The sequence below is a fragment of the Ornithorhynchus anatinus genome, chromosome 14 (assembly GCF_004115215.2).
Source record: "Ornithorhynchus anatinus isolate Pmale09 chromosome 14, mOrnAna1.pri.v4, whole genome shotgun sequence".
In the NCBI taxonomy this organism is placed as follows: Eukaryota; Metazoa; Chordata; class Mammalia; order Monotremata; family Ornithorhynchidae; genus Ornithorhynchus; species Ornithorhynchus anatinus.
This window is the reverse complement of record NC_041741.1, coordinates 17,276,787-17,301,602: the sequence shown is the minus strand read 5'-3', so window position 1 is coordinate 17,301,602 and position 24,816 is coordinate 17,276,787. Positions and strand designations below refer to the sequence as shown.

The 24,816-nt window shown below is 43.6% G+C and overlaps 1 protein-coding gene across 1 annotated transcript in view; it reads right to left on the bottom strand.

The window, feature by feature from the left end:
* CPSF6 (cleavage and polyadenylation specific factor 6) overlaps window positions 1-24,816 on the bottom strand; it is a 35,962-nt gene that overhangs the window by 2,361 nt on the left and 8,785 nt on the right. Inside the window, 8 exon segments of the mRNA XM_029078719.2 lie at window positions 8,410-8,602; window positions 12,228-12,381; window positions 12,643-12,758; window positions 14,434-14,756; window positions 14,758-14,939; window positions 15,684-15,857; window positions 16,998-17,143; window positions 23,816-23,919. Coding sequence (XP_028934552.1) covers window positions 8,416-8,602; window positions 12,228-12,381; window positions 12,643-12,758; window positions 14,434-14,756; window positions 14,758-14,939; window positions 15,684-15,857; window positions 16,998-17,143; window positions 23,816-23,919 — 1,386 coding nt within the window. The 3' untranslated portion in view covers window positions 8,410-8,415.

Genomic DNA, 24,816 nt, shown 5'->3' with positions numbered 1-24,816 from the left:
GTGTCAAAATTTGTGATGTAGATTTTTGCTATTCCCCACAATACACAGAAAATGTCGGCTTAACTATACATACACAAGTCGTGCAGCTACTTGACCATTAATTCATCTACCACATAGTCACGGAAACAGCAGCTGCTTGTCCGTCAGAGGCAAACTCGGGGCTTCTTTGCCGGACCGGGCAGTGGTAAATAAAATATTTCCCCCAATTCCTTCTGCCTCCCGACCGAAACCCAATTTAACGGACGGCACGTAGCGCTCTCGATCCGAAGAGCCCACGGTGAGACACGCAAGCAGCTACTGTTTCTGCGATGACGGAAACGTTGATAGAGCGTTTCCTAAAAAATGCATACTACAAAAATAAATGGAAAAGTGCCCGGATGGTTTTACTTCTGTGTGTTCTGCTCACACACCGATTCTGACCGACTGAACATAAAATGCTACCCTCAATGTAAAATGAAATGGGCATTTTACATCCGAATATTTTAACAGCATACAGTCATTTCTGCAATTGTTATATATTGTGTTTCTTCTATTACAAAAAGTTGCAAATCAAAAGTATATCAACGTGGGCATAAATTAAATAAGAGCACATCTAGGTACACAGCTTTAATTGAAAACAGTAAATAAAGATACAAATAGGAAGAAATTCTCTCTCTCGCCCCATTCTCACCCTCTGGTGTTTTTTTGATGGGTTTCAGACTAACCATAAAATAATGTCTAAGTAACTATAGTGTTCATTCGAAACGAGTGGCTGTAAAAGCCCACATGATATTTGAATGGCATAATTTGATAGAGTAAAATAACCCATTACATAAATATGCATACTTCAAATAGAGGTTCACAATTCAAACATTTAAATAAGGACTCAAAGCAATTTCAATGACAACATGATTGGTCACTCAAACACCAGACACTTTAAAATAGTAATTCCAGGAGAAAAGAAAAGGGGGAGGCATAAAGTGTTTGCGAGAACTCAATTCTAAAATGGTTTTGGATTTTCAAGAACTGCGTGGTATTTTTTGCAAGGAATCATTTCAAGATACCCTTTACCCTCACTAATATCTGGATGGTCACTTTATTCATTTAAACCAGTATCATCTCTGGGAAAGAGAGCAGCGACTTTCAGGAATGATTGATGCATTTTAATGAATAATTGGTGCATTTTAAAAGTGGGGTGGAGTGAAAGACCATAGACTGGACTGCTGGATTGTTTCCTTTAATTATATCCACCTAACTGCCAGCACAATTTTTTACCCCACTGCATGACGCGCGTTGGCTGGGTTTTTTCAGGGGACTTGGAGGAGACTTTAAATAGGCCAGAAATTTGGGGCAGCTTTGCCCCGTCACAGAGAAGCTCCCTGCCTGAAACCACAAGCTCCCACAGCCCTCTGGATTTAGCTTGGTCCCTTTTTTTTTTTGGATGGGGGTGGGGGAAGGGGCAGGGTATACAGGGTCTCTCAGCCCTCTGCAGAGTTCTTGTTTATGGGGTTTTGAGAAGGGGTGGGGCCTGGTGGAAAGAGCACAGGCCTAGGAGTCTGAAGAGACCTGGGCTCTAATCCTGGCTCTGCCTCCTGTCTGGCTGTGAGGGGGTATATCATTTAATTTCTCTGGGCCTCAGTTCCCTCCTTTGTAAAATGGGAATTAAGACTGAGCCCCATGTGGGGCGTGGACTGTGTCCCACCCTGTTATCTTGTACCTAACCCAGGGCTTAACACAATGCTTGGCACCTAGTAAGCGCTTAACGAAGACCACTAGAAAAACAAAAAAAGGCCCAATTTTCTATCACCCACGTCAATCTCCGTGGGTAGAGGTCAAAAAGTCTAAAAGGCAAAACCACCCCCCTGAATTAAAATTTTATTAGGAAAATGGTCATTAATTCCATTCAACAAAAATACAGAGGGAAAAGTTTTATGGCCAAACATACACATTGTATATGGTTTCATTTTACACACTGTTCTCTCTTTAAAAGAAAGACAACTCCCATAACTCTTCTATCCAACCTCAGAGCAACACACAACCACATTAACCTCCCACACAGAGGATGGTCAACTTTTCAATCACTGTTATGAATGCATTTTTAAGGATGTGTAAATTGGCATGAAAAGGAACTAGTATTTTTAATTATACAGAACAAATAAAAGTTGGGGACATTTTCAGTAGTTAGTATGATGTAAATATTGCGCACCATATTTTGAGCAGGTGAAACGAAAACTTTACAATTTCGGTAAAAGAAAACAAATGGAAAAAACCCTCATGCAGCAATCCAATTCATTTCTCTTAAATATTTGAAAGTGTACCTCTACATAAGAAAAATCACAAAAAGGCTTACATATTGCGGGTAAATTCGTTGCCCTTGCTTTCAAGCAATGCCACTTTGCTCTACAAAACCAGTGGCCGGTAAGCAATTCTTTTAAAAAAATTAGAGCAAAATGTACAATAAGCAACTCTTTAGCTACACCTGAGGTGCTATGATAACCTATCAATCAATTAATGGTATTTATTCATCATCACTGGTATTTATTGAGTGCTTACTGCGTTCAGAGCACTGCATTAAGAGCTTGGGAGAGTATAATACAACAGAGGTGGTAGACACGTGTCCTGCCCACAAGGAGTCGAGAAGCAGCGCAGTCTAGTAGATAGAGCAAGGGCCCGGGAGTCATTAGGACTTGGGTTCTAAACCCGGATCTGCCACTCGTCTGTTTTCTGACCACGGGCAAGTCACTTCACTTCTCCGGGCCTCAGTTACCTCATCTGTAAAATGGGGATTAAGACTGGGAGTCCCATGTGGGACAGAGACTGTGTTCAACCTGATTGGCTTGTATCTACCTCAGTGCTTAGTACAGTACCTGGCACACAGTAAGCTCTTAACAAATACCAATTATTATTATTATTATTATTATTATTAATGAACTGTCAGTCTAGATGGGGAGACTGTACAGGAAACATACGCACAGAAAAGCAGCCCCCTTCAACGCAAGACTTTTACAGACCTGCTACAAATATTGGTAATGTCAGCTCTTTGGGGGCGGGGACTGCATCTAACAACTTTGTTGTACTGAATTTACCCAAGTACTTAGTACAGTGCTCTGCACAAAGCAAGTACTCAATGAATATGACTGACTGAAAAATACCATTGACTGAGACCTCAAAAGCTAACTAAAGTTTCAAGATGCACCTGAAAACTGTCAGGTGAATTTACATCTCAAGTAAGAACATTATTTATAGACTACATTAATGGTTTCTTTATTTACAGTTCCCTCTAGACTAAGTTTCTTGTGGCCGGGGAACGTGTCTTTCAATTAGGTTGTACTGTCCTCTCCCAAACACTTAGTACAGTGCTCGGCACGGAGTAAGTGGCCTTTGAATGCCATCATAGTGGGCACTTGCATTTTGAGAGTGCTTCACCCTCTGCCCCCTTGAACCACACAACATATGTTAGTGGGCAACAAACATTTACCCTCAGGACCAAAATTAACCTAGAAAACTGGGAATGAGAATAGGGTAGGCAGAAAAAGGGCATCGAAAGCCATCACTCTCACCTGCCAGGGATTGTATTGCTCCAACTTGACAGTGGAAGTCCCGAGTGGGACTTTATGATCTTGTATCTATCCCAGCACTTAATGCAGTGTTTGACACATAGTGAGCGCTTTAACAAATCCCACAGTTAGGTACAAAACAATGAACCAATGATTTAATCTCAACTCTACATTCACCTTGTGAAGTGAACTCGGCAATTACGCCCATTTTTTCGATATTATAGAAGGAAAACTCCCCTCACTACTGCTTCTTTTCATATTTTAAGATTTTTCTCAATCTGGGAACAGTACTTACCTCATTTTTACCCCAGCACTCCCTTTAAAGGGAGTGCTAAATCGGTCGACAGTGGCGACCGACTATTCCATAAACATAAAAATCCATAAACATATTTGCCATCAAAGTGAAATCAGTTACAGTCCCCAACAATCGACACACTTCACTATGAACACTTTTAAATGAATGTTTTCACTGGTTGTTGCAAAAAGTTGTGAGAATTTACAGTGTGCTACCTGAATAGGTATGCTCAGTGTCTGATAAAATTTATTTTGGCTCTATTCAATACACAGTAAACTACAGGTGTAAATTACAAAGCAAATAAAACACCACCATAAGCAATTTCACATTGATATGGGAGAGGGCAGAGTAACCCATACGGCCACTGAGGAAAATTACCTCAAGGCAACTTAAACACCACCTTAAACCAAACTGTTATTCTCAAACCACAGTGAGCAAAACACCAAGAAATTTCCATCCAAGGTAGGAATCACTACACTGTGTGGTTTTCCCCTAAAAGTTAAGATAGTTTTGTTAAAATATGATTGATCATTTATTATTACATCAAAGATGAGGGACAAAAAAAAATTAGGAAACAAAATCCAGATTCAACAAATGCCCGGGAAAACATAAAAAAAAAAAATCTACAACTTTATCTGCAATCAATTCTTTTAGCTACCTGAAGAATAATTTCCTTTGGACAGCCAGTATCATTTAGCTAACCACGTGGGGGAAAAAAATTAGAATATATGTTAAATTTATAACTACCAAATCAATCAATGGCATTTAATGATAGCTTACTATCTGTAGAGCACTGAACTAAACATTTGGGAGGGTACAATAGAATTAGCAGACACTCCCCTGGCCCAAAATGAGTTTACAGCCTAAGGGACCTTAGGACATATGCCTTTATGTCTTTATGTTAAAGGATATAAAGTAATTGTTATGGCCCAAGAGAAAATGTTAAACTGAAACAAAATTATATTTTTGTTTGGCCTCATTCCTTCAAACTCAAACCCTCCAAAAAAAAGTGACAGCTCTCGACGGAAAAACTTTACCAACATTCTTGGACAACTAAATAAAATCCAAGATTTGAGGCTGATAAATTCACAGAATGAACTTTTCCAATTACAGCCTTTAAAAGTTCTAAAAAAAACCCATTTCCTTCACTAAAGCTTAAATTTACATTGTAAAAACTCTATGGGGCAACAATAAAATATTGCAAAGGGCGTGATATTAGCTAAAAAGGGAACAATCATGCATCTGATTTGATGATCATTTCTATTTTTAAGTTAACTACAACTCTTCAGTTAGTAAAGGCATGCTGATCACCAGACATGGCAAAAATAAAACAAAAAATCCTCCTTTTGTGATATCTGAAAGACGCAGAAAGTTAGGTACTTTATCAAGACATCTAGACCGTAAACTCATTCTGGGCAGGGAACGTGTCCGCCAACTCTGTACTGTACTCCCAAGCGCTTAGGACAGTGTTCTACACGTAGTAAGTGCTCAATCAATACCGTTGACCGGTAACATAATGGATGCACAAGGATGTTACCCCTGTGTTGTGAAAACAATACATGCAATCTTTTAGACTGCACCCTCAAAGAACTAAGAGGCGTTTAGGGTTTTGCTTAAAGTGGTTTGAGAATAGTGGTAAAAATGACAATGAAAGGACCACAAATATATTTATATAAAGGTATTTACAATATTAGTGTTCTTCCTCAAATCATTAACATGACACCCAACCCAACTTATTAGCATTTGGAGGGCTTTTAGAAAGCAAAAGTTGTACAGTTTTAAAAATAAGTTAATCAACAGTTCAAACAGACAAAAATTATGATGGGACAAACAATAACAGGTTATTGACGTTATATAAACTAAGAACGTGCCCATTTAGCAATGCATCATTTTATAAAATTACATTACTTTTAACCTGAATAGACTACTGATTTTCATGTCAGCCCATCACTGCCCTGTGGATTTAAGATCTTACAAGAAAATTTAAAAGGAGCATTTTAAAGGCTTCTCCAAATCGATAAAGAAACAGTTTAATGTTTTGGGACTAAATTAGCATTAAAGGACCAAAACTTCTTTTTTACTAAGTTTTTAAAGTTTTAAATATTTCACCTTGATTCCCATTCATTTTATGCACTTTTACATCAGTAATCAACTATTGGGCTTTTAAATGGCACAGGATTTCAGGACAACATTAAATGACTCTGCCAACATTGAACTGGCATATGCAAAAAAAATTGGCTCAAATGAAGGCATAACACAGTATCACAAATTATTTTGGATCAATATACAAACAGAAATGTGGAAATTTTGATATAGCACATCAGTTTTAAGGAAAAATAAAAAATACAACATTTTGCATGTTATATGTTCATCATTAATCCTATTAGTTGAAAATAGTTAGATACAAATTATGACACACTTAAGTTATTAAATGTGATTAATGGCATGTTGTACTGTCACATGAATTTAAAATTTACATTGGACTTTACACATCAGAAGGCAGATTAAATATGTTTTACTGTAGCCAATACCAGGCATCACTGTCACTAAAACATGGGAATAAAGAGAAGAAACCTGGATCAAAAGCCCCACCAAAAATCAGCCCAGCTGTCAAAAACATGTACCTCATTACAGCCATGCTCTTGGGAATAATTAATCTGCTGGCATTTGTTGACCATGCCTATGATTAAAAAATACAATGCGGATCCCTACGCCTGACAGAGGTGAAACACGGTTACTGATCAATATGGTTCCTGAAATGAAATTTGCCAACTTAAACCCTTTGTTAATAATTTAAAGTTAACAAGCCATAAGAAGATTTTTAATTTATCCTGTGAAATTCATTTGCTCGCTCACTGATTATTGGAAACTTTCTTTTATAAATTAAGATACAGGGATTTATTCTTTAATGAAGGAAAAGAAAAGATTACAAGTGCTCAATATTTTGACTAACATGGCGCTTCACCCCTAGCAGCTGAGCATACGTTTCACATAAATCTCAATTTTCTAGTTACATAATGTCACATATTTAGAAAAGTAGTTTAGAAAATAAAAGGCAACGGTTTTGCAATCCAATTTATAAAGGAGATTTCTGAGCACTCTATCTTGGCCTAGAAGGTAAATACTACAACATGCACATAATAAAAGCCCTGTGGAATTAAAGCTTGAAGTAACTGTGTAAACCGAAATCAAAGTTTTAAAATTCAACTTTTAATATGACTCGTCTCCAACAAAAGAAGGGCAGAATCTGTCAACTGATAAGGGATAATCCCTCTACAACATTATTGACCAGTACTTTTTATAATGTGAAAAAATCAATCTGAGGTCATAAAAGAAGAAAAAGCTAACTGCATTAAGAATGTCAGGCATCTGTTAAAAACTCGTTCCATAATTCAAATACCATTTTAAACACAGGAGGCCCAGAGACCATAAAAGCTTCAGATAACTGGAATAAATTACATGCATCTGGAGGGTTAGCTTCACCTACAAAACAAAGCTCTTACTTATACCTCATTTCATTTGAGTTGCAGTCCTCCGTTCCTACTTATCAAGGGATTTTCTTACCCTGCACTTATTATTTCATGGATCCGCCAACGAGAAAATCCTTTTCATAGAAAGATGACCTTGTGTCCAATGCATGAGACTAGGAAACTTTTTGTAAAAACGGGATTTAATCCCAATACTGAAAAGTATGAAAAACCCTCCTATCGGTTTCCCCAACCTGCCAGAGACAACTCCAACTAATATTCTCTTCAGGGGTTTTATGTAATTTTGATTTCGTACACTTCTTGTTTGTAATGGATAAAGTGCCCTCTAAGAATAGGAAGGCAAGTACGGATATTTCTTCCTGAGTTATGGCCTAAAATACACAAAGGGAGCCTTGTTTTTAAAAGTATACTAGAAGGATTAGGCAAGCATGAAAATGTCTCATCTCAAGCAATTACATTAAGACTCGAACTGGGATGTATTAACAATTTGGAATACATCATCACTCCTCATAATTGCCAGTTCTTAAATCTCTTCAGTAGGGTACTACAGAAGTAGCTCCTCTAAAAAAATTTAAGTTAAAACTCAAGATCCGTAATTTGATCCAACAGGGCTCAGAAAAATCAAGATACCTAGAAAGACCTTCCACTTCTTCCGCTGTTGCTCAAAGGCTCCTTCGTCTTCACATTAAAAAAATGTTACTGGACAAGACTTTAAATGAACTCTTTTTTTCGATTTTAAAACTGTAGCAAATTCATGTTCTAGAGGGGATTTTTAAAAAAAACCTACACCAGAATTAATTTTTTTTAGGTTGGAAATTAAGCTACTTCTCCTTCGCCACACCACAGTCCGACGATCGCTACGTCACAGACGTGAACACGTCCACGCAATACGTTGAAGAAAAAAATTGCAGACATGAGTGTTACCTGTCATTACTTACCTCAGTTTAGTTGCTTCATGGAGGAATACATTCAGGACATTTAGCTGGAGTATTTAAAACGCACATGTGCACTGTATAAAAATAGCCCTGGGGTTAAGTTTAACGTTAAGACTACAAAAAAGGGACCCGCAAGGAAGAAAGGCAATACTGACCTTCTCTTAACGGTGACGATACTCGCGTTCCCTATCCCGCTCTCTATCGCGGTCCCGGTCCCGGTCCCGATGTCTTTCTCTCTCTCTGCTCCGCTCTCTATAGTAATCATCATGACGATCTCTGCTACGGGATTTATGACGTCTGCTCTTTTCTCTTGATCTACTGTGGTCCCTCTCTCTTGACCGTTCACGTCTTCTAAAAGAAATTACTTCATTAATGTCCCCTTAATGGGGATTCCTCAGAAAACAAGAGTGGCTCTTTCGGGCGGGGGAGGGAGACTAAAAGACCCTCGGACGGGCTGACTATCCATTTACTATTCTGCCCTAGGCTGCCTCTCTCAAGTTTTTATCCGTCCGGATGATCGATTGTTCCGGGAAGATTTCCATACTGAGTCCACTACTCTGCTGCTTGCTACTTGCTAATAAAATAGAAATAAGCAATCGAGTTACTTCCCAAAGTATATTTACATTCAAGCTTGACCCCCAAATTACCCACGATTTACTCCAAACATAGGCATGTAGGAATTGTACAATGACCCTTTCTAAAACTCTTGTTCTTCACAACTGGCTTCTGTTGGATAGGGCATACCGGCTAGTTGGCACCCTGGGGTTTATCTCTATGGTCTGAATAAAGCTAATTTCCTTCGTCCTTTCTTTGAGGGGATTACACTTATGCAACACACATAATATCCTAAAACAAATCATATGTGACAAAATAGACCCAATGTGTAGCCAGCAAACTGCAAGAGATTTGGAGTACAACTAGCCATTTGTTTCCTAGATAGTAGTCAACGAGGAAACCTTTCTTTCCTCAAAACACTTACCGTAAGTAATCGAGAAAAAAAAAATCAAGAGGTCAAGAGAAAGATAGAGGAGTCAAATAGAGGGAACTGACTGAAATAGCCATGATCCGAAGGAGGATGAGGAGTAATTTGTGAGGAGTAATTCATTCATTCAATCGTATTTATTGATCGCTTACTGTGTGCAGAGCACTGTACTAAGCGCTTGAAAAGTACAATTCGGAATTGCAATTGGTGACTTGGGGCAGGGAAGAGTGAAGTTGCAGGCTGGTGCCCGGAAGGGGGTCTGTGTTCTGAAGACGGTAGCCTGGGATTTTCTAAATGCCTGGTGAACAGCTTTGAAGTATAGGGAAATCTATGAGAGAGGATTTGAAAAATCCTCCATTTCTGGGGCAGCTCTGAAACTTTAGGGAAGCCAGACTCTGTAGAAAATACAAGGAGAGGAGTGTGACACTCTGGGGTCACTCAGGCACAGTGACAGTTCACTAGCTCTCCTCTGTCCCTCATACAACCCAACATTTGCTGCACGTCCTCCTGTTTTGAGGACATCTCTACCTCAGTCATCTCCTACTCCAGCCTAGCCCTCACGCTCCGCTCTTCTAGCGCCGGTTTATTCATCAGGCCCCGATCTCTTCTATCTCGCCACCAACCCCTTGCCCACATCCTCCCTGCTCCATATACCCCAGACGGCCAGTCTCCCTTCAAAGCGTTACTAAGGTCGCATTTCCTCCAAGAGGCCTTCCCTCAATCAGCCCCGCTTTTTCTCAGCTCGCTCTCCCTTCTGCACCTGTGCGCTCAGATCTGGGACCTACAGATATTTGATATTTCCCCCACAGCACTTTTGTACATTTTTAAATAACCTATTATAAGTTTCTTATTTATATCTGTGACCTCCCCCTCTAGACTGTAAGCTCAGCACGGGGAGGGTACTCTGCGCCTAGTAAGCACTCAATAAATACCACTGATTGATTACAAGGATGGCTAGCTGGCACTTCACTTTGGAACGTACTGAACTTGAACCTCCCATCTTCCCTCCCAAATCGTCTCCTCCATAGAATGTTCTCATTACTGTTGACATCATCATCCTCCCCAATTCTCCAGCCCACAGTGAGGGCATTCTCCTCCACTCCTTTCTCTCTTTCAACCCTCATATCTGGTCTGTCACCTGATCCTGTTGTTGGTTCTTTCACAGTAGTTTCCAAATCTACTCCTTCCTCTCCGGCCAAAACCACCACCACGCTGGCCCAAACATACGTCGTAGTCTGACCTGACTACCGTATTAGCCTCCTCTCGGACCCCTCTAGCTCCAGTCTATACCGCTCTTCTGCCCAGATCGTTTTTCTAAGACACCACTGTAGGTAACTCTCCGATCTTCAAAAACTGCCGAAGGCTGCTTGTTTCTCTCTGTAGCCAACAGAAGCCCCTCACCATTCACTTTAAGGAGCTCCATCAGCTCTTCGCCCTCCACATATCTTCGCTCAAGCCAACCTAATCACCATGCCTCTTTCTCGCCTCTCTCTTGCTGCTGACCTCTTGCTCGAATCCTCCCTTCTGGCGGAAACTCTCACCCCCTTCACATTCAGCAGACTACTGCTCTTCCAAACCTCAAGACCCTTATGAAATCACACCTATTACGGGAGACTTTCACTGATTCACCTTCCTGATTTATCTTCCCACTCTACATGGCTCACTGCAGCCATTTCACACTTTGACCCCAATGACCCTCAGGCACACCTTCATATTCTATTGCTCCCCCCACCTGTAATTAATTTTACAGCCTATCTTCCCGGCTAGACTTTATGCACCAGCAGCAGCATGGCCCAGTGAAAAGAGCACGGTCTTGGGAGTCAGGGGTTCTAATCCCAGCTCCGCCGCTTGTATGCTCTGTGACCTTGGGCAAGCTACTTAACTTCTCTGGGCCTCAGTTACCTCATCTGTAAAACGGGGATTAAAACTGTGAGCCCTATTGTTCTTGTCTGTCCGTCTCCCCCGATTAGACTGTAAGCCTGTCAAACGGCAGGGACTGTCTCTATCTGTTGCCGACTTGTTCATTCTAAGCGCTTAGTACAGTGCTCTGCACACAGTAAGCGCTTAATAAATACGATTGAATGAATGTTTCTTGAGGGCGGGGATCATGTCTACTAACTATTGAACTCTTCCAGGTGTTTAGTATAATGCTCTGAAGAGAGTGAATGCTCAGCAAATACTATCAATGATGACCGTGGGGCATAAAAAGAGTGCTCACGTAGCCCACAAATCTATAACCAAAGATTTTCAAGTTGTTTTTCCCCACGGTGATCTCGATCAGTGGAATTTATTGAGCATATCCTCTGTGCTAATCACCTAGGAAAACACAATTCAAGAGAGTAGGTAAATGCTGTCCCTGCTCACGAGGATCTGCGAAGGATTTTTTTTGGGGGGGGGGCCCATTAAATAAACTGACAAAAAAAATCACGGTATTTATTCATGTCTTGCTAGAAGTAGAATTTAGGTGGCAGAACCATTAGGTATTTTTATTTTTTCACCCTCTCCCAGAAACCTGGACTTCGAGGTTCAGGGGTGGGAGTTGTTACAGCGAGGGCATGTGTAACTTCCAATGCACACGCTCCCACTCCTAGGACTACAAAGCCACACTTCGCACTCCTTTCCGTTTTTAACACCCGGGGAGGGCCACTGAACAAAAACTCAGATCGTCAGCCCGAGGCTGGCTTTTTTTGCTTCGGGCTCTTTTTCCAATATGACACCGCAAATTGGAGCCCCCCCCCAAGGAGAGAGACTATTTTCGTTTACGGAATACCAACGTGAACTTTTATTCGAATAGTTCAAACACCTAAGCTGACAGAGAAAATGGAAAGAGGATGGTCAGCGATCCCAAGTCCAACAATACTAAGGAGGAGGACTCACGCATCGTGATGATCCAAGTCAATGGCACATTTACAGATCCAAAAACGGTAAGCAAATTTTTTCTACATGTGGCACCTCTGGGCTTGAAATCGAAATGAAAGAGGAATGCTTTACCTTGATCCAGAACCATACGACTTGGATTCAATTCCATGAAGGCAATCCTGCAAAGAGCTAATAAGGACCTTGCACCGATCATCAGCAGACACTTTGGACTGTTTAATTAAGGAAATAGCAGTAACCAATGTTTCTATGGCACTCCCATAGTCTCCTAAAAGAGAGAGAAAATGTACATTAACTAAAATCCTTCCACAATCAAAGCCCTGGGTCACCCCGAGATAGATTTCCTTGCATTTTTTTTAAATTCAGGGAATGGCGAAGTGGGTGCGATGGTTAGCCGGCAAAGTGGTTCAAATGTTCCACAATGCACTGCCCATTTCCAATTTGGGGGATTCAGTAATACCTTCTTGTTGGCCAATAAGAACAAGGAAAGGATCCTGCTACAAACACTGATGGATAAAGATTTACTGACCAGCACTGGCATCTGACACAGCTCTTGAAATGGCACTGCTAGAGATGGCTCTATTTCTATTCATGATTTCTTCAAATTCGGCTTCACTCAATGGAGCTCTCGCAGCATCCATTTCTCTGCAATAATTAAAAGAGATACCATAGAAATGTTGTTGTTTTTTAAAAAAGGCTTTCTTAATCTTCTGGGATGACGATTCTACTCGATGCAAGTTCTTCTAGAAAAAGGCAGAAAGGCCTCTCTCCTAAGAGGACATAAATCAAAACCGGCTATCCCCCTGGGCACATTCAGTTGAGAACAACTTCCTCGAACAATGAGATTAATACAAGCAGCACACAATAAAAACCAAGACGGTCCACAAACTCAACCCCATTATGGCACGATAGAAAGAAATGAGCCTGCTAATTGAACTTCTGCCAAATTGTTACAGAAATACTGTTTCGTGCTTTAACGCCTCATTGTTTGCTATACCAATTACACAAACAACAAAAATCAACCTATTAAAGATACAAATTGGGGGTGGAAAGGAAGGGTAATTTTATCAATACTTAGAGGAATATAACCAAGTGGTTCATATAAAATGTTTCATCAAGTATTTTTTCTCACTTTGAATGCATAAGGACCATGACTGGCAGCACAAACTACTTTTAGAATTCAGCTGTATCTAGTTGGACTCCTAAAAGACGGGAGGCAGCTTGGCCTAGTAAGAAGTGCGTGGGACCGGAAATCAGAAGACCTTGGGCGAGCCACTCAGTCTTCCCATGGCCTGCTCTCTCATCCGTTAAATCGGGTTACGAAAGAGGGGACTGCCAGCCCTGTGTGGGACAGGGACTTCTGCTCTCAAAAGTGCAGGTCACTGGGGTCAGTGCTTGCAGAAGGCGGCGACAGTAAACCACTTCTGTACTTTTTACCACAAAAAGTGCTTAGAAAATCCATAGGGTTGTTATGAGTCGGAAACAACTTGACGTGCTTTGTGCCGAGAAAGACGTAACCTCTAAAGACGAGGGGTGGGGGGGGAGGCTCTTTTTGAGATAAGCAAAGGGAAAAGGAGTGAAGCTTCTGCTTTAAATGTTCGGACAGGGGAATGGGCAAATGTGAGGAAAACTCCTTCTGTGCCACTTAAATAGATTACGACTATTCTTGCTGAGCATAGAAAGGGTGTGAAGGCTCTGTAGGTCACGGCCAGTAGGGGTAAAACAGTAGCACGCGCTCAAATATATGTTTCAGAGGAAATGGGAGAAGCAGGACAAAGAGGGGCGAAGGAAGCCAGGGCTATCAACACTACAGAAGGTAAAACACTCAAAAAGACAGGAATTATTCTTAATAACGGTAATGGCATTTGTTAGGCACTGACTATAACAATACTAATAACTGTTATGGTACCTGTTAAGCACTTACTATGTGCCAGGCACTGTACTAAGCACTGGGGTGGATACAAACAGATCAAGTTGGACACAGTCCCTGTCCCACGAGAGGCTCGCAGTCTCCATCTCCATTTTACAGACGAGATAGCTGAGGCCCAGAGAAGTGAAGTGACTTGATCAAGGTCACAGAGCGGACAAGCGGCGGAGCTGGGATTAAAACCCATCACCTTTTGACTCCCAAGCCCGTGCTCTCTCCGCCAAGCCGCTTCTCCGATTGGAAATCGTTCCTGGACGCTCCTTTCCACAAGGGCATCCGATTTTATGAGATGAGGGACTAGTGGACCATAAAGACAAGTGAGGACCACCACCCTGTCTGTGGAAAACAAGCCTCCGGCTAAGAACCCGACGCAGGACACACACAGACACCAACCTTCCGGGAGGTCCATAATCCCCCCTGTCGTACGGTGGGGGCCGGCCGTACGGGTCTGGCGGCGGCGGCCCGCGGCTGTCCGACGTCGGCATGCCGCTGTTGGCGGGAGGCGGGAAGAAAGCAGGGTTCACGTGCGGCGCCGGCGGGGGGGCGCCGGGGGGCGGCCCGGGGAGATGCGGAGGGGGAGCGAGGGTCAGGGGGGGCCCAAGCGGCCCGGGCGGGCGAGGCGGGAAAGGGCCCGGAGGCGGCGGCGGGCCCTGCTGAGGCGGCGGCGGGCCGGGAGGGGGGCCGTAGCCCGGAACTGGAGGAGGAGGTCCGGGGGGGGAGCGGACCCAGGGGAGGCTGCCCGAAGGGCTGTCCCGGAAAGAGGACCGGGGGCGGTGGGCGATCCCCACGGTTGGGCGGCCCGGCTAGCGGAGGAGGAAGGACCTGACCGGGCGGGGGTGGGCCCGGAGGACCCGGCGGGCCAGGGGGACCCAGGGGTGGACGGGGTGGAGTCTGTGCCCCTGAGGGATGGAAGAGAGAGAATGGAAAAAGAAATCAGGTCTCTGACACGATTCTTTTTGGCCCTTCATTCATCAGAATTTCACTTCCCTGTCAACAGCAATAATGACAACAATGATCGTAATGGTATTTGAATGGTATAAGAAGCAGTGTGCCGTGCTGCTTCTCAATGCAGAAGCACTTGTAGGCCTAGGTATACACCCTACAGTGGAGAACAAAACATCACCACCTCAATAGTTTCTCAACTCATGGCATTGGCAGATATGCCTTCTACTAAAGAATTTCAGCCTTTTAAGATCTTCGGTATTACTACCGTATACTTATTCATTCGTTCATTCAATCGTATTTGAGTGCTTACGGTGCGCAAAGCATTGTACTCAGCACTTGGGACAGTACAAAGTAACAACAGACACATTCCTGCCTGCAAGCTCAGTCTAGAGGACTTATATATCTCACGTATGTGTATACATATATTTACATTATATAGAGTTTTAAATTTCATTTTGATGACACACCGGCTCAAGGGGAATCTTTAAAACAAACGAGAAAGACTCCGAAACCCACATATTAAGTTTAACCGTCTGGAGAAAGACATAAGGATTCATCATCTAAGAGCGGGTTCTCTCTTGATCCAATCGTCCCGATTCTCCAGAGCCAGTCTAAGCGTGAACGGTACTGATAAGAGCCATTTTGGGGAAAAGATGCCAAGGAGTCAGGCTGCTGTTCCCAGCAGATTTTCACTTTACCTGGAAATGGCGGAGGCGGCCCCCCCGGCACAGCCGGGCCCGGGAATCTGTCCACCCCGGGGACGGCCCCCGGGAAGCGGCCCCGGCCTCGGCCGCCCGGCGGGAACGGCGCCCGCGAGCTGCCCCCCGGAGGACCCGCTTTGCCTTCGCCTGACATCTGTCCCGACTGGGTGGCTACAAATGAAAAACGCACAAAGGGCAGACGGAAGTTAGGCACGGCCAGATGGGGGGGGGGGGGGGGGGGGGGGGGGGAGGATTCTTCAGCCTTCATTTACAGCTACGTCCCATTTAGGTTCTTAATTGGTTCCTTGGAAATAGCATTATAAATGCCCGCCTGCTCTGCTCACCGGTGATTCTCCAACTCGCTAGTTTTCATTTCTCCCGAGTCACCCATCTAAACGCACCTTGCTCTCAGCTCTCCTTCCTTTGTCCCCCCCCCAGTGTTCACTCATTCTTTCAATCGTATTTATCGAGCGCTTACTCTGGGCACAGCACTGTTCTAAGCGCTTGGGAGAGTACAATAATAAACAGACACATTCCAGTTCCCCTGACTTGAAACCTGCCCCCTACATCAGGCGTGGTCCTCCTAAAATTCCACCTCCTTCAACCAACTTTTCCAGATGAATTTCCCAGCATCCTGAGCCATATCATTCCTCTAGTAAGGTAGAGCATTCGTGAACTTAATTTATATCCACCTCAGCACTTACGTATATAGGTACATCAATCAATCGTACTTACTGGATGCTCACTAAGAGCTTGGGAGACTGCAATAAGGTTACTAGACACAATCTCTGTCCTTAAAGACTACAATCTAGCAGGGGAGACAAAAACCTAGTGTTTATTTATTTTGACCATGAGAGTTGCATATAATTTTATCTCCCTCATGAAAGTGTAACCTCCCTTTTGGACAGGGGACATGTCACTTTGTTATTCCGTTCTTTCCAAGTACCTAGTCTAGGGCACATCAAGTGGGAACTAGATTCAGGTGCGTTAAAAATGGGTATAAGCTCATACCCGCTCAAAGTTGGCTGGTGGGTTTCTACGGCACAGGGAGGTGGGAAATTAGCCAGGGAAGGGAAGAAATTGGTCTCATATAACTAGAAAGGCACATAACAATTAGTGGATAAGGAGGTACCATCAACTAGCAAAGGAAACCAGAAAATACCTCTGCTAGAACAGTTATATCAAAATAAACATCAAGATCATTATTACAACATTGCATTTATATAGTAGAACATGCTAATATCGGTTGCTCTAATGCATCTTAAAAAACAAAACAAAAAGAACAATTAAAAATGTATATGGGTGACTTACTTTTTCTGGACTGCATTTCAAACTGACTCAGAAACTGTTTATTGCATGGAGTTACAACTGGACTCTGACCATGAAGTTCTCTTTTAGGCAACAGATCCATTAACTTTTTAGAGGATGCTTCCGATCCAACTCCAACTAGAGCAAACCTAAGAAAGGGAAAAAAGAGTAGCAATGGTAATTCACTATGTAGGAGGTTAAAATTTGCTTTTGTCTATCCAGTGACTCCTACAAACATTTACTGCAAGTTGTAACAAAAGCTTGGGCCGTCTGAAAAAAATACACCCTCCCTTTTTCTTCCTCCAAAGCACACATTATTTTTCTTTTATGGTACTAATTAAGCGCTATGTGCCAGGCACTGTACTAAGCACTAGGGCAGTCTACCCATCTCCATCATCGCCATGCTGAGAGAAGCAACGTGGCCAAGAGGATAGAGCATAGGCTTGGGAGTCAAAAGGTCATGGGTTCTAATCTAGACTCTGCCACTTGTCTGCTGTGGGACCTTGGGCAAGTCACTTTATTTCTCTGGGTCTCAGTTACTTTATCACCAGCCCCTGACCTCGCTTCTGATTTCCTGAGCAACTCTGACATCTTTCTCTATTTCTTTCTCTCCTATACTGATGTTTGGGGACTTCATTAACTATGGGGGCTCTTTCTTAACAACCACCCGCTTCCTCTTACTCCTCAACCCGGCAGACCTTGCGTCGTCAGCCTCTAGCACTGGATCATCTCCATAATACGCTTTCTCCTTTCTTGCTGCAACGTCCTTCTGGCCGAAAGCAAGGCACAGGCCCGATCGACCATTTCAAATGCACCTCTTGCTCACTATTACTGTGCCCAGTATTCATTCGGCCCCAGTGCTACCAGAAGTGGTAATGATGTTTAAGCGCTTACTATTCCAAGTACTGATACAAAATCAACAGGTCCCACGGGGGACTCACAACGTAAGTTCATTTAATCCATTCAATCGTTATTTATTGAGCGCTTAATGTGTGCAAACAAAGCACTATCCTAAGGCCTTGGGAGAGTACAACTTAACAGACACATTCCTGCCCACAACAAGCTCACTCTAGAGGAAGGAGACTAGGTATTGAATCCCCATTTTACAGATGAAGAAACTGAGTTGCCCAAGCCCACAGAGCAGGCGGGGGGCAGAGGGAGGATCAAAACCCAGGTCCTCCAACTCCCAGACCCGGGCTCTTTCCACTAGGCGATGCCGTGCCTCTATTTCCCCACCTTCATCAATGCTCATGCCCATCTCCTCCACTTCTTCTTCCAGAACTTTATTTGGCCTGGGTGACCTTGTTAACTAGTCTGTTGACAAAACTGAAATCATTAGGGGGTGCTCACACCCAAACCTTCCCATTATCTCCAGTAACTCATTCCCCTCCTTAGGCTTTGACCGATATCCGTTTCTTCTTCCAAAGAGCTGCCCGGTAGCAGATACTGAAAGCAATTCAATTACCACCTAGATGCCCTTGGCCCACACCTACTTATGCTTGGCTTCTCTGTTATCACTTGGCAGCTTTATCCCATCATCTCTGGCTGTACAGTCTGAAGGCTAGTTTCACAAAGCATTACTGTTAGTTTTATTCGCTATTTCTTTTTTTAAATCGACTGTTACTTTTGTTTCGGGAATCACGCCATACACGGATGTACTTTTTGAGCCCTGCTACTATTCATTCGACCTCTCTTGCGGCTGATGGCCTAAAAACCCATTGAGAGCTAGGATTTTGCCGCACCAGGGCAGGGGAAATTCATTCGGTGTTCATTGTCTCTAGTCTCCCATGTCCCTTCGCTGGTTGAAAGAGGCTTCTGGGCAATTGCGACTCCCTTGTAACTTCTGGCTAACACGGAGGAGTGTGGAATTTTCCGCTGTCATCTTGGTTTTATTAACGGGCTCTCACTATGAAGGCACGGCTACTCCAGTCATCTTCATTGAATTTTTTTCCTCCCCAAAGTCTTTCACCATCTGGAGGCCTCCGCTACTGAACCTCTTTGGGGATGCCAAAATCTTGTACACTGGAAACGGAAGTTGCACTCAAATGACCGTTCTAGTAGGCAGTGAGTCACCTCTCTTGAGGTGATCCATCCCCCAAGGGGAGCTCCTGAGGAATTATGATTTCCCCCCAAACATCCAGCTGGGACACTGTGGATTTTTTCCATTTTTTCTACCACGCCTCTCCGCTCTCTAAAAGTCTTGCCTTCATAGCATGCACCTTCTGATCAAGACGATGATGAAAATTCACCATTCATGCACGGTATGACTCATAGTACATGGTCTGGGTGGGGAGGGGGATGAGAGGGGTGTGAGTGTGTGTATAGAGAAGCAGTGTGGCTCAGTGGAAAGAGCACAGGCTTGGGAGTCAGGTCTGCCATCTCTGCCACTTGTCAGCTGTGTGACTGTGGGCAAGTCATTTCACTTCTCTGGGCCTCAGTTACCTCATCTGTAAAATGGGGATTAAGACTGTGACTCATGTGGGACAACCTGATTATCCTGTATAACTCAGGGCTTAGAACAGTGCTCTGCACATAATAAGCGCTTAACAAATCCCAACATTATTATTATTATTATAGAGGCAGGCAATACCACGCTTCAGGAGAAGCAGTGCAGCCTAATGGTCAGGCCGGTGCCTAGGCCTGGGAATCAGATGGACCTGGGTTATTACCCCTCTCCACCTGTCTTCTGTATGACCTTAGGGGCAAGTCACTTCACTCTGTCACAGTTCTCTCATCTGCAGGGGGGATATGGACTGGGTCCAATCTAATTTACTTGTGTCTACACTATATCTCATACAGTGCCAATTAATTCCAAAAAAGCAAATCAAAACAACCCAACCAAACCAAAAAAAAAACCCAAAACCCACTAGGTGGAACTCCACGGGACCGACGGGACCGATATCAACAATGAGGGGCAATAAAATCGAACTGAAATGGAAGCCGTGAGCATGGTTTCTGGCTGGGGAAGCACCCCGAAAGGACCGTTCCTGCTTACTTCCACCACTGAGCTGGACACACTTTGTTTCGGAGAGCTCTCCTCATCATCTCCACGGTCAGACTGGTCTCAGGCCTTCTAAATCTGCCCAGAAGTAAAAGCCTGCCCGTTGAAATGACCACTCCGGCCTGCCCGTGCCTTGTTCTGACGCTTCTGCTGTTCCCCGGTTTTGGCCTGTCTCATCCTGCAAGGGACGAGGCGGTCTGGGGGGCTGATCGCCCTTCCTGATTTTCTCAGGAAAGTAGAAACGTCTTCCCCAGTTCCTACCGTGTCCAAATGAGTATCGTATTCAACGATGGCTTTCCCAGAGGATGAGGACACTAACGTCTGCTGCCTCTTTGGGTCTCAAAATACTCTCTTCTGTGACCACAGACTGCAATTGTTCTTCCTACTACGCTGCAAGGCAGTCTGAGCGACAGAATGGGGGCGATGATAATAACGACGGGGGTATTTGTTAAGTGCTAACTCTGGGCCACGTATCATTGAGACATGCTAGACATGCTCCGCAATCTAAGGGACACCTCGGCACAAGCCCTCAGCCAACTGCCAAAACAATTTAAGCACACATCTGGCTGCCTGTAGGAAATAATGATGGCATTCGTTAAGCGCTTACTACGTGCCAGACACTGTACTAAGCACTGGAGTGGATATAAGCAAATCAAGTTGGACAGAGTCCCTGTCCCACATGGGGCTCACAGTCTCAATCCCCATTTTACAGATGAAGGAACTGAGGCCCAGAGAAGTGAAGCGACTTGCCCAAGGTGACACAGCAGACAAGTGGCGGAGCTGGGACTAGAACCCATGACCTTCTGACTCCCAGGCCAGTGGTCTACCCACTACACCATGCTGCTTCTCCAGCTTGGGAAAGGTCGGACCTACCTCTCCCTTCTTAATCAGTGGTGCCTGAGCAATACACCCCCAAATGTCAGGTGACCAGCAAATGGGGGTGTGGCCGGGGAAGCGTGATGGATTTCTGCATTTTCACAGGCGAAATATGCACAGGCAAGACATTCTCTCAACTATACTCAAAAATGGATGTGGTTTTGCGGGAGTTGCAGTAACTCTACTCCGTACCAACTCTACTCTGCACCGTAACATTATGCAATGATAGAGTTACCATTTTATTAATTTGGCAAATACAATCCGTTTTGGATATCAGGGAGGTTCTGCACACAAGTCAGTCCGGATGCAACGTGATGTGCTGCCCTGTGTCAGTTAAAAAGCGTGAGCACTGGAACGACCGGTTCTTTGTCCAGCAGGGAGACCGTCGTCCTGGGAGTCAGGAAACTTGGATTCTAGTCCCGGCTCGGCAAGTGGGGGGCTACCCGTGGGGGGCCGTACTGTCACTGGAAAGATTTCTGACCGTGAGGTGGGCGGGCCTAGGGCCGGGAGGACGATGACAGCCACAGAGGCTCCCGCCTACTGGTTTATGACGCTAGGGCACAGCCGTAACCCTGCTCTGCACACAACCCAGTCGTAACGGAGTCCGGAATGTGAAATTTCTGTGTGCGGTTCGCAGTGCTCTGCAGCTCTGAACCTCTACTAGCACTTCACGCTCCACGCCCCACAAGGTCGTCCCTGCGAACGGCTCAATGCCAACCACCACTATAACAAATTCTTCAGTCGGGTTTTCAATCCTAGAGTCTCAGGTCCGAGACTCATCCGTGTTTCTCGACGAGAGACTCACGTCAGACCCTGTCACTGTAAAATGGAGTTTTTGCGACTGCAAGTTTCTTTAGGACCACAACCCCCGTGTTTTGAGACAACCGACTGTAGACAAACAGCTCTGGACAACATCTTGCCACAGAGGGAAATACCAGTGTCATAGAGCTCTCTGCTTCTAGTCACTTGTATTTATTCAGTGCTCACTGTGTGCAGGGCACTGTACTAAGCGCTTGGGAGAGTACGGTACAAGAGAATTAGACACATTCTACAGAGGTGGCAGACATGTGCCCTGCCCACAATAAGCAGGGGAGACAGACATCAATACAAAAGAATTACAGATATGTGCATAAATGTGGTGGGGCTGAGGCTGGGGTGAAGATGGAGTGCCGAAAAGGGTACAAATCCAAGAGCGAGGGTGACTCAGAAGGGAGTGGAAGGAGGAGAAATGAGGACTTAGTTGGGAAAGGCCTCTTGATGGAGATGTGATTTTAGTAAGGCTTTGAAGAAGCAGAGGGTGATGGTTTGTCAGCTAATGAGGGAGGAAGAAGTTCCAGGTCAGAGGGAGGACGCGGAGGAAGGCTTGGGTGTGATGTGGGCACAGGGAGTTAGGACGGTTTCAGTGGACTGAAGTGTGCGGCCTGGGTTGTAATAGGAAAGCAATGCGGTGAGACAGAAGGGGGCAAGACGACTGGATGCTTTAAAGCTGACGGTGAGGAGTCTGACGTGGTGGTGGACGGGCAACACTCTTCCTCACAGGTGGGCTTAATAGAGAATAACTTCTTTTAACAGTTATTACTGACACCTCAGTACTATTTCTTTCCTGAGACAGTGTTGAGTGAAGGAATAACACTTCAGAGCTAAGTGCTAAACTACAACTATTAAGGAAATTAAAGTGATCTCGAACTCATCTGAATACATCCTGCAGGCGTTTCTTTAGAAGACAATAGTAATCTCTGGGCTTACTAATGAAGTATTCACGGAGTTACTAGTTACAGGGTGGAATCACCACACATTGACTTTATTAATTCAGGCATTTCAAAGCCTGAATTTAAATCCCTGGATCCTTCCCTCCCTATTCAAAGTGGTGAAGTAAAGTGAAAACCTCACTAAGTCACCGATTTAGCTGGGGTGTTGGGGGATTTTGGGTTGCATCAGGTCACATTTTAGCAACTCCATCTTTGTTGCTCATAAAAAAAATAAAACAATCTTGAAAACGGTGATTCTAAATTACAAGCCATTCTCCCCAAGAAGTATTTACTTTTGCTCATGATTCTTTTAGGTGAAATCAAAATAAAGAAACTAGAAGGACATGCATTCATTATTATTCATTATGACATGAACTTTTGTTAAAGCTAAAACTAAAAAAAAATTTCCTTAACGCAGTTTCTCAATTTTAATAATTTACTGAATTCTCGAAAAACCGAGTCATGGATCCTAGAAATCCAGATGAACCAAAACTTTCAGGTGTTAAACTTTCAACCTCCTTCTCAGAGTTGCTGATATGTAAACCGATTAATTTTGTAATCACCTTCCATTTCTTAGGTAACGCTATTGATGAAGTCAAATGGCCAAAAGCCAAGCAGCAGAAGAAAAAAAAAAGGAAATAGGTCTAAATATTTACAAACTGAATAACCAAATATTTAATTGTACATTCAACCGAACATCCAGACGTTTGGTGTAAATGTTTCTGAGTTTCATTTTTGGAAAACAGAGCTCAAAACAAATCTGGAGCCAGATCATTTTGATTAAAGGAAGCTCCGGAGGATAACAAAAAGGCTGCTGGATTTCCGGCAAAAGATGAAACAATCAGTAAGAAGTTTTCAAAGAGCGTTCAGAAAGTGTTCCTTTCCCTTCATGCTATTATTTAGAAGAGAAGCTCAACAACTAATTGTAAATTTAAGTTTTCTGACTTACTTTCTTTAATGAGATTAGCTTCTTCAGAAGCTTGAAACGGTTCACAGAAAACTTGCATATGATCTTGCAAAAGTTGTGGATACATTTCAGAGTAAAAGATGGAAAAGGTTATTTAAAATCTTAATTCTGTCAATGCAATACATCTAATGAAACCATTTCTATTACTATAACTTCTTGGGAAGTCATGAATCAATCTGCCTGAAATGGGGAAAATATGGATGAAAGCAAAATAAAGCAAAATCCTTACCCCTTTGACTGGCCGTTAGCCCGATTTTCAAAAAATTTTATCTCCAAAATATCATTTACTCCCAAAGAATGGACTGCTTCAGTCAGGTCTTCATCTGTTGTCCACTGTAAGACAAGTTTTGTAATCAGCTGTTAGCAAGCTTAGCTACAAATGTTTTCCATTTAAAAGTTTAACCAACTTCTCATGAACTACAAAAGACTCAAAATACACAAACACAACAAGATATTTTTACACACATACACTCACTCTCTCGATCTCTCTCCTCCCTTCCCCACCCCCCTCCACTCCTGTCTGGCCCACGCCATGTTTGAATCTTCGATTTTTAATTCCATTTATTCAGGCTGTAAACTCAAGGTTGCCAAACTTGAGCTAATTATTCTTTTCTTTGGGCAGTTCATTTTCAGTTCAATTCCTAAGTTAACTGGGAGAAAGAACACATTTTCATCCTACAGGTCCATAACTGTAGTAACAGACCCTTGCTATCCAAATGCAGTAATAATGTTATTTGTTTAGCGCTTACTCCGGGCCAAGCAGTATCTGCCATGTGTTCTTGACATCATTTACTAAAATCCTGAGGTTGCTTCCTAGGGTCACCATCAGCATTTACTGTCCCTCACTCTGTCACCCACAAATACACAGTGTGGCAAGAATGGAAGGAGAGACCAGGACTTGGCATTGGGTTGACAGGACACATCTGGATGGGACCAATCGGAGAGGGTGGTGTAAGCACATTAAGGAAGAAGAATGGGGCTATAGGAGAAATGGGTGATGGATGGAGCACGGTTGAGCAGGCGTAGTGGAACACAGCCCATTAATGGAAATCCGATCACGCTTCACGAGAAGCAGCGCGGCCTAGTGGAATGAGCACGGGTCTGGAAGTCAGAGGACCTGGATTCTAATTCTGTCACTTGTCTGCTGTGGGACTTTGGGCTAATTACTTCACTTCTCTGTGGCTCAGTTCCCTCATATGTTCAATACTCATCCTCCCTCCCCCTTAAGAC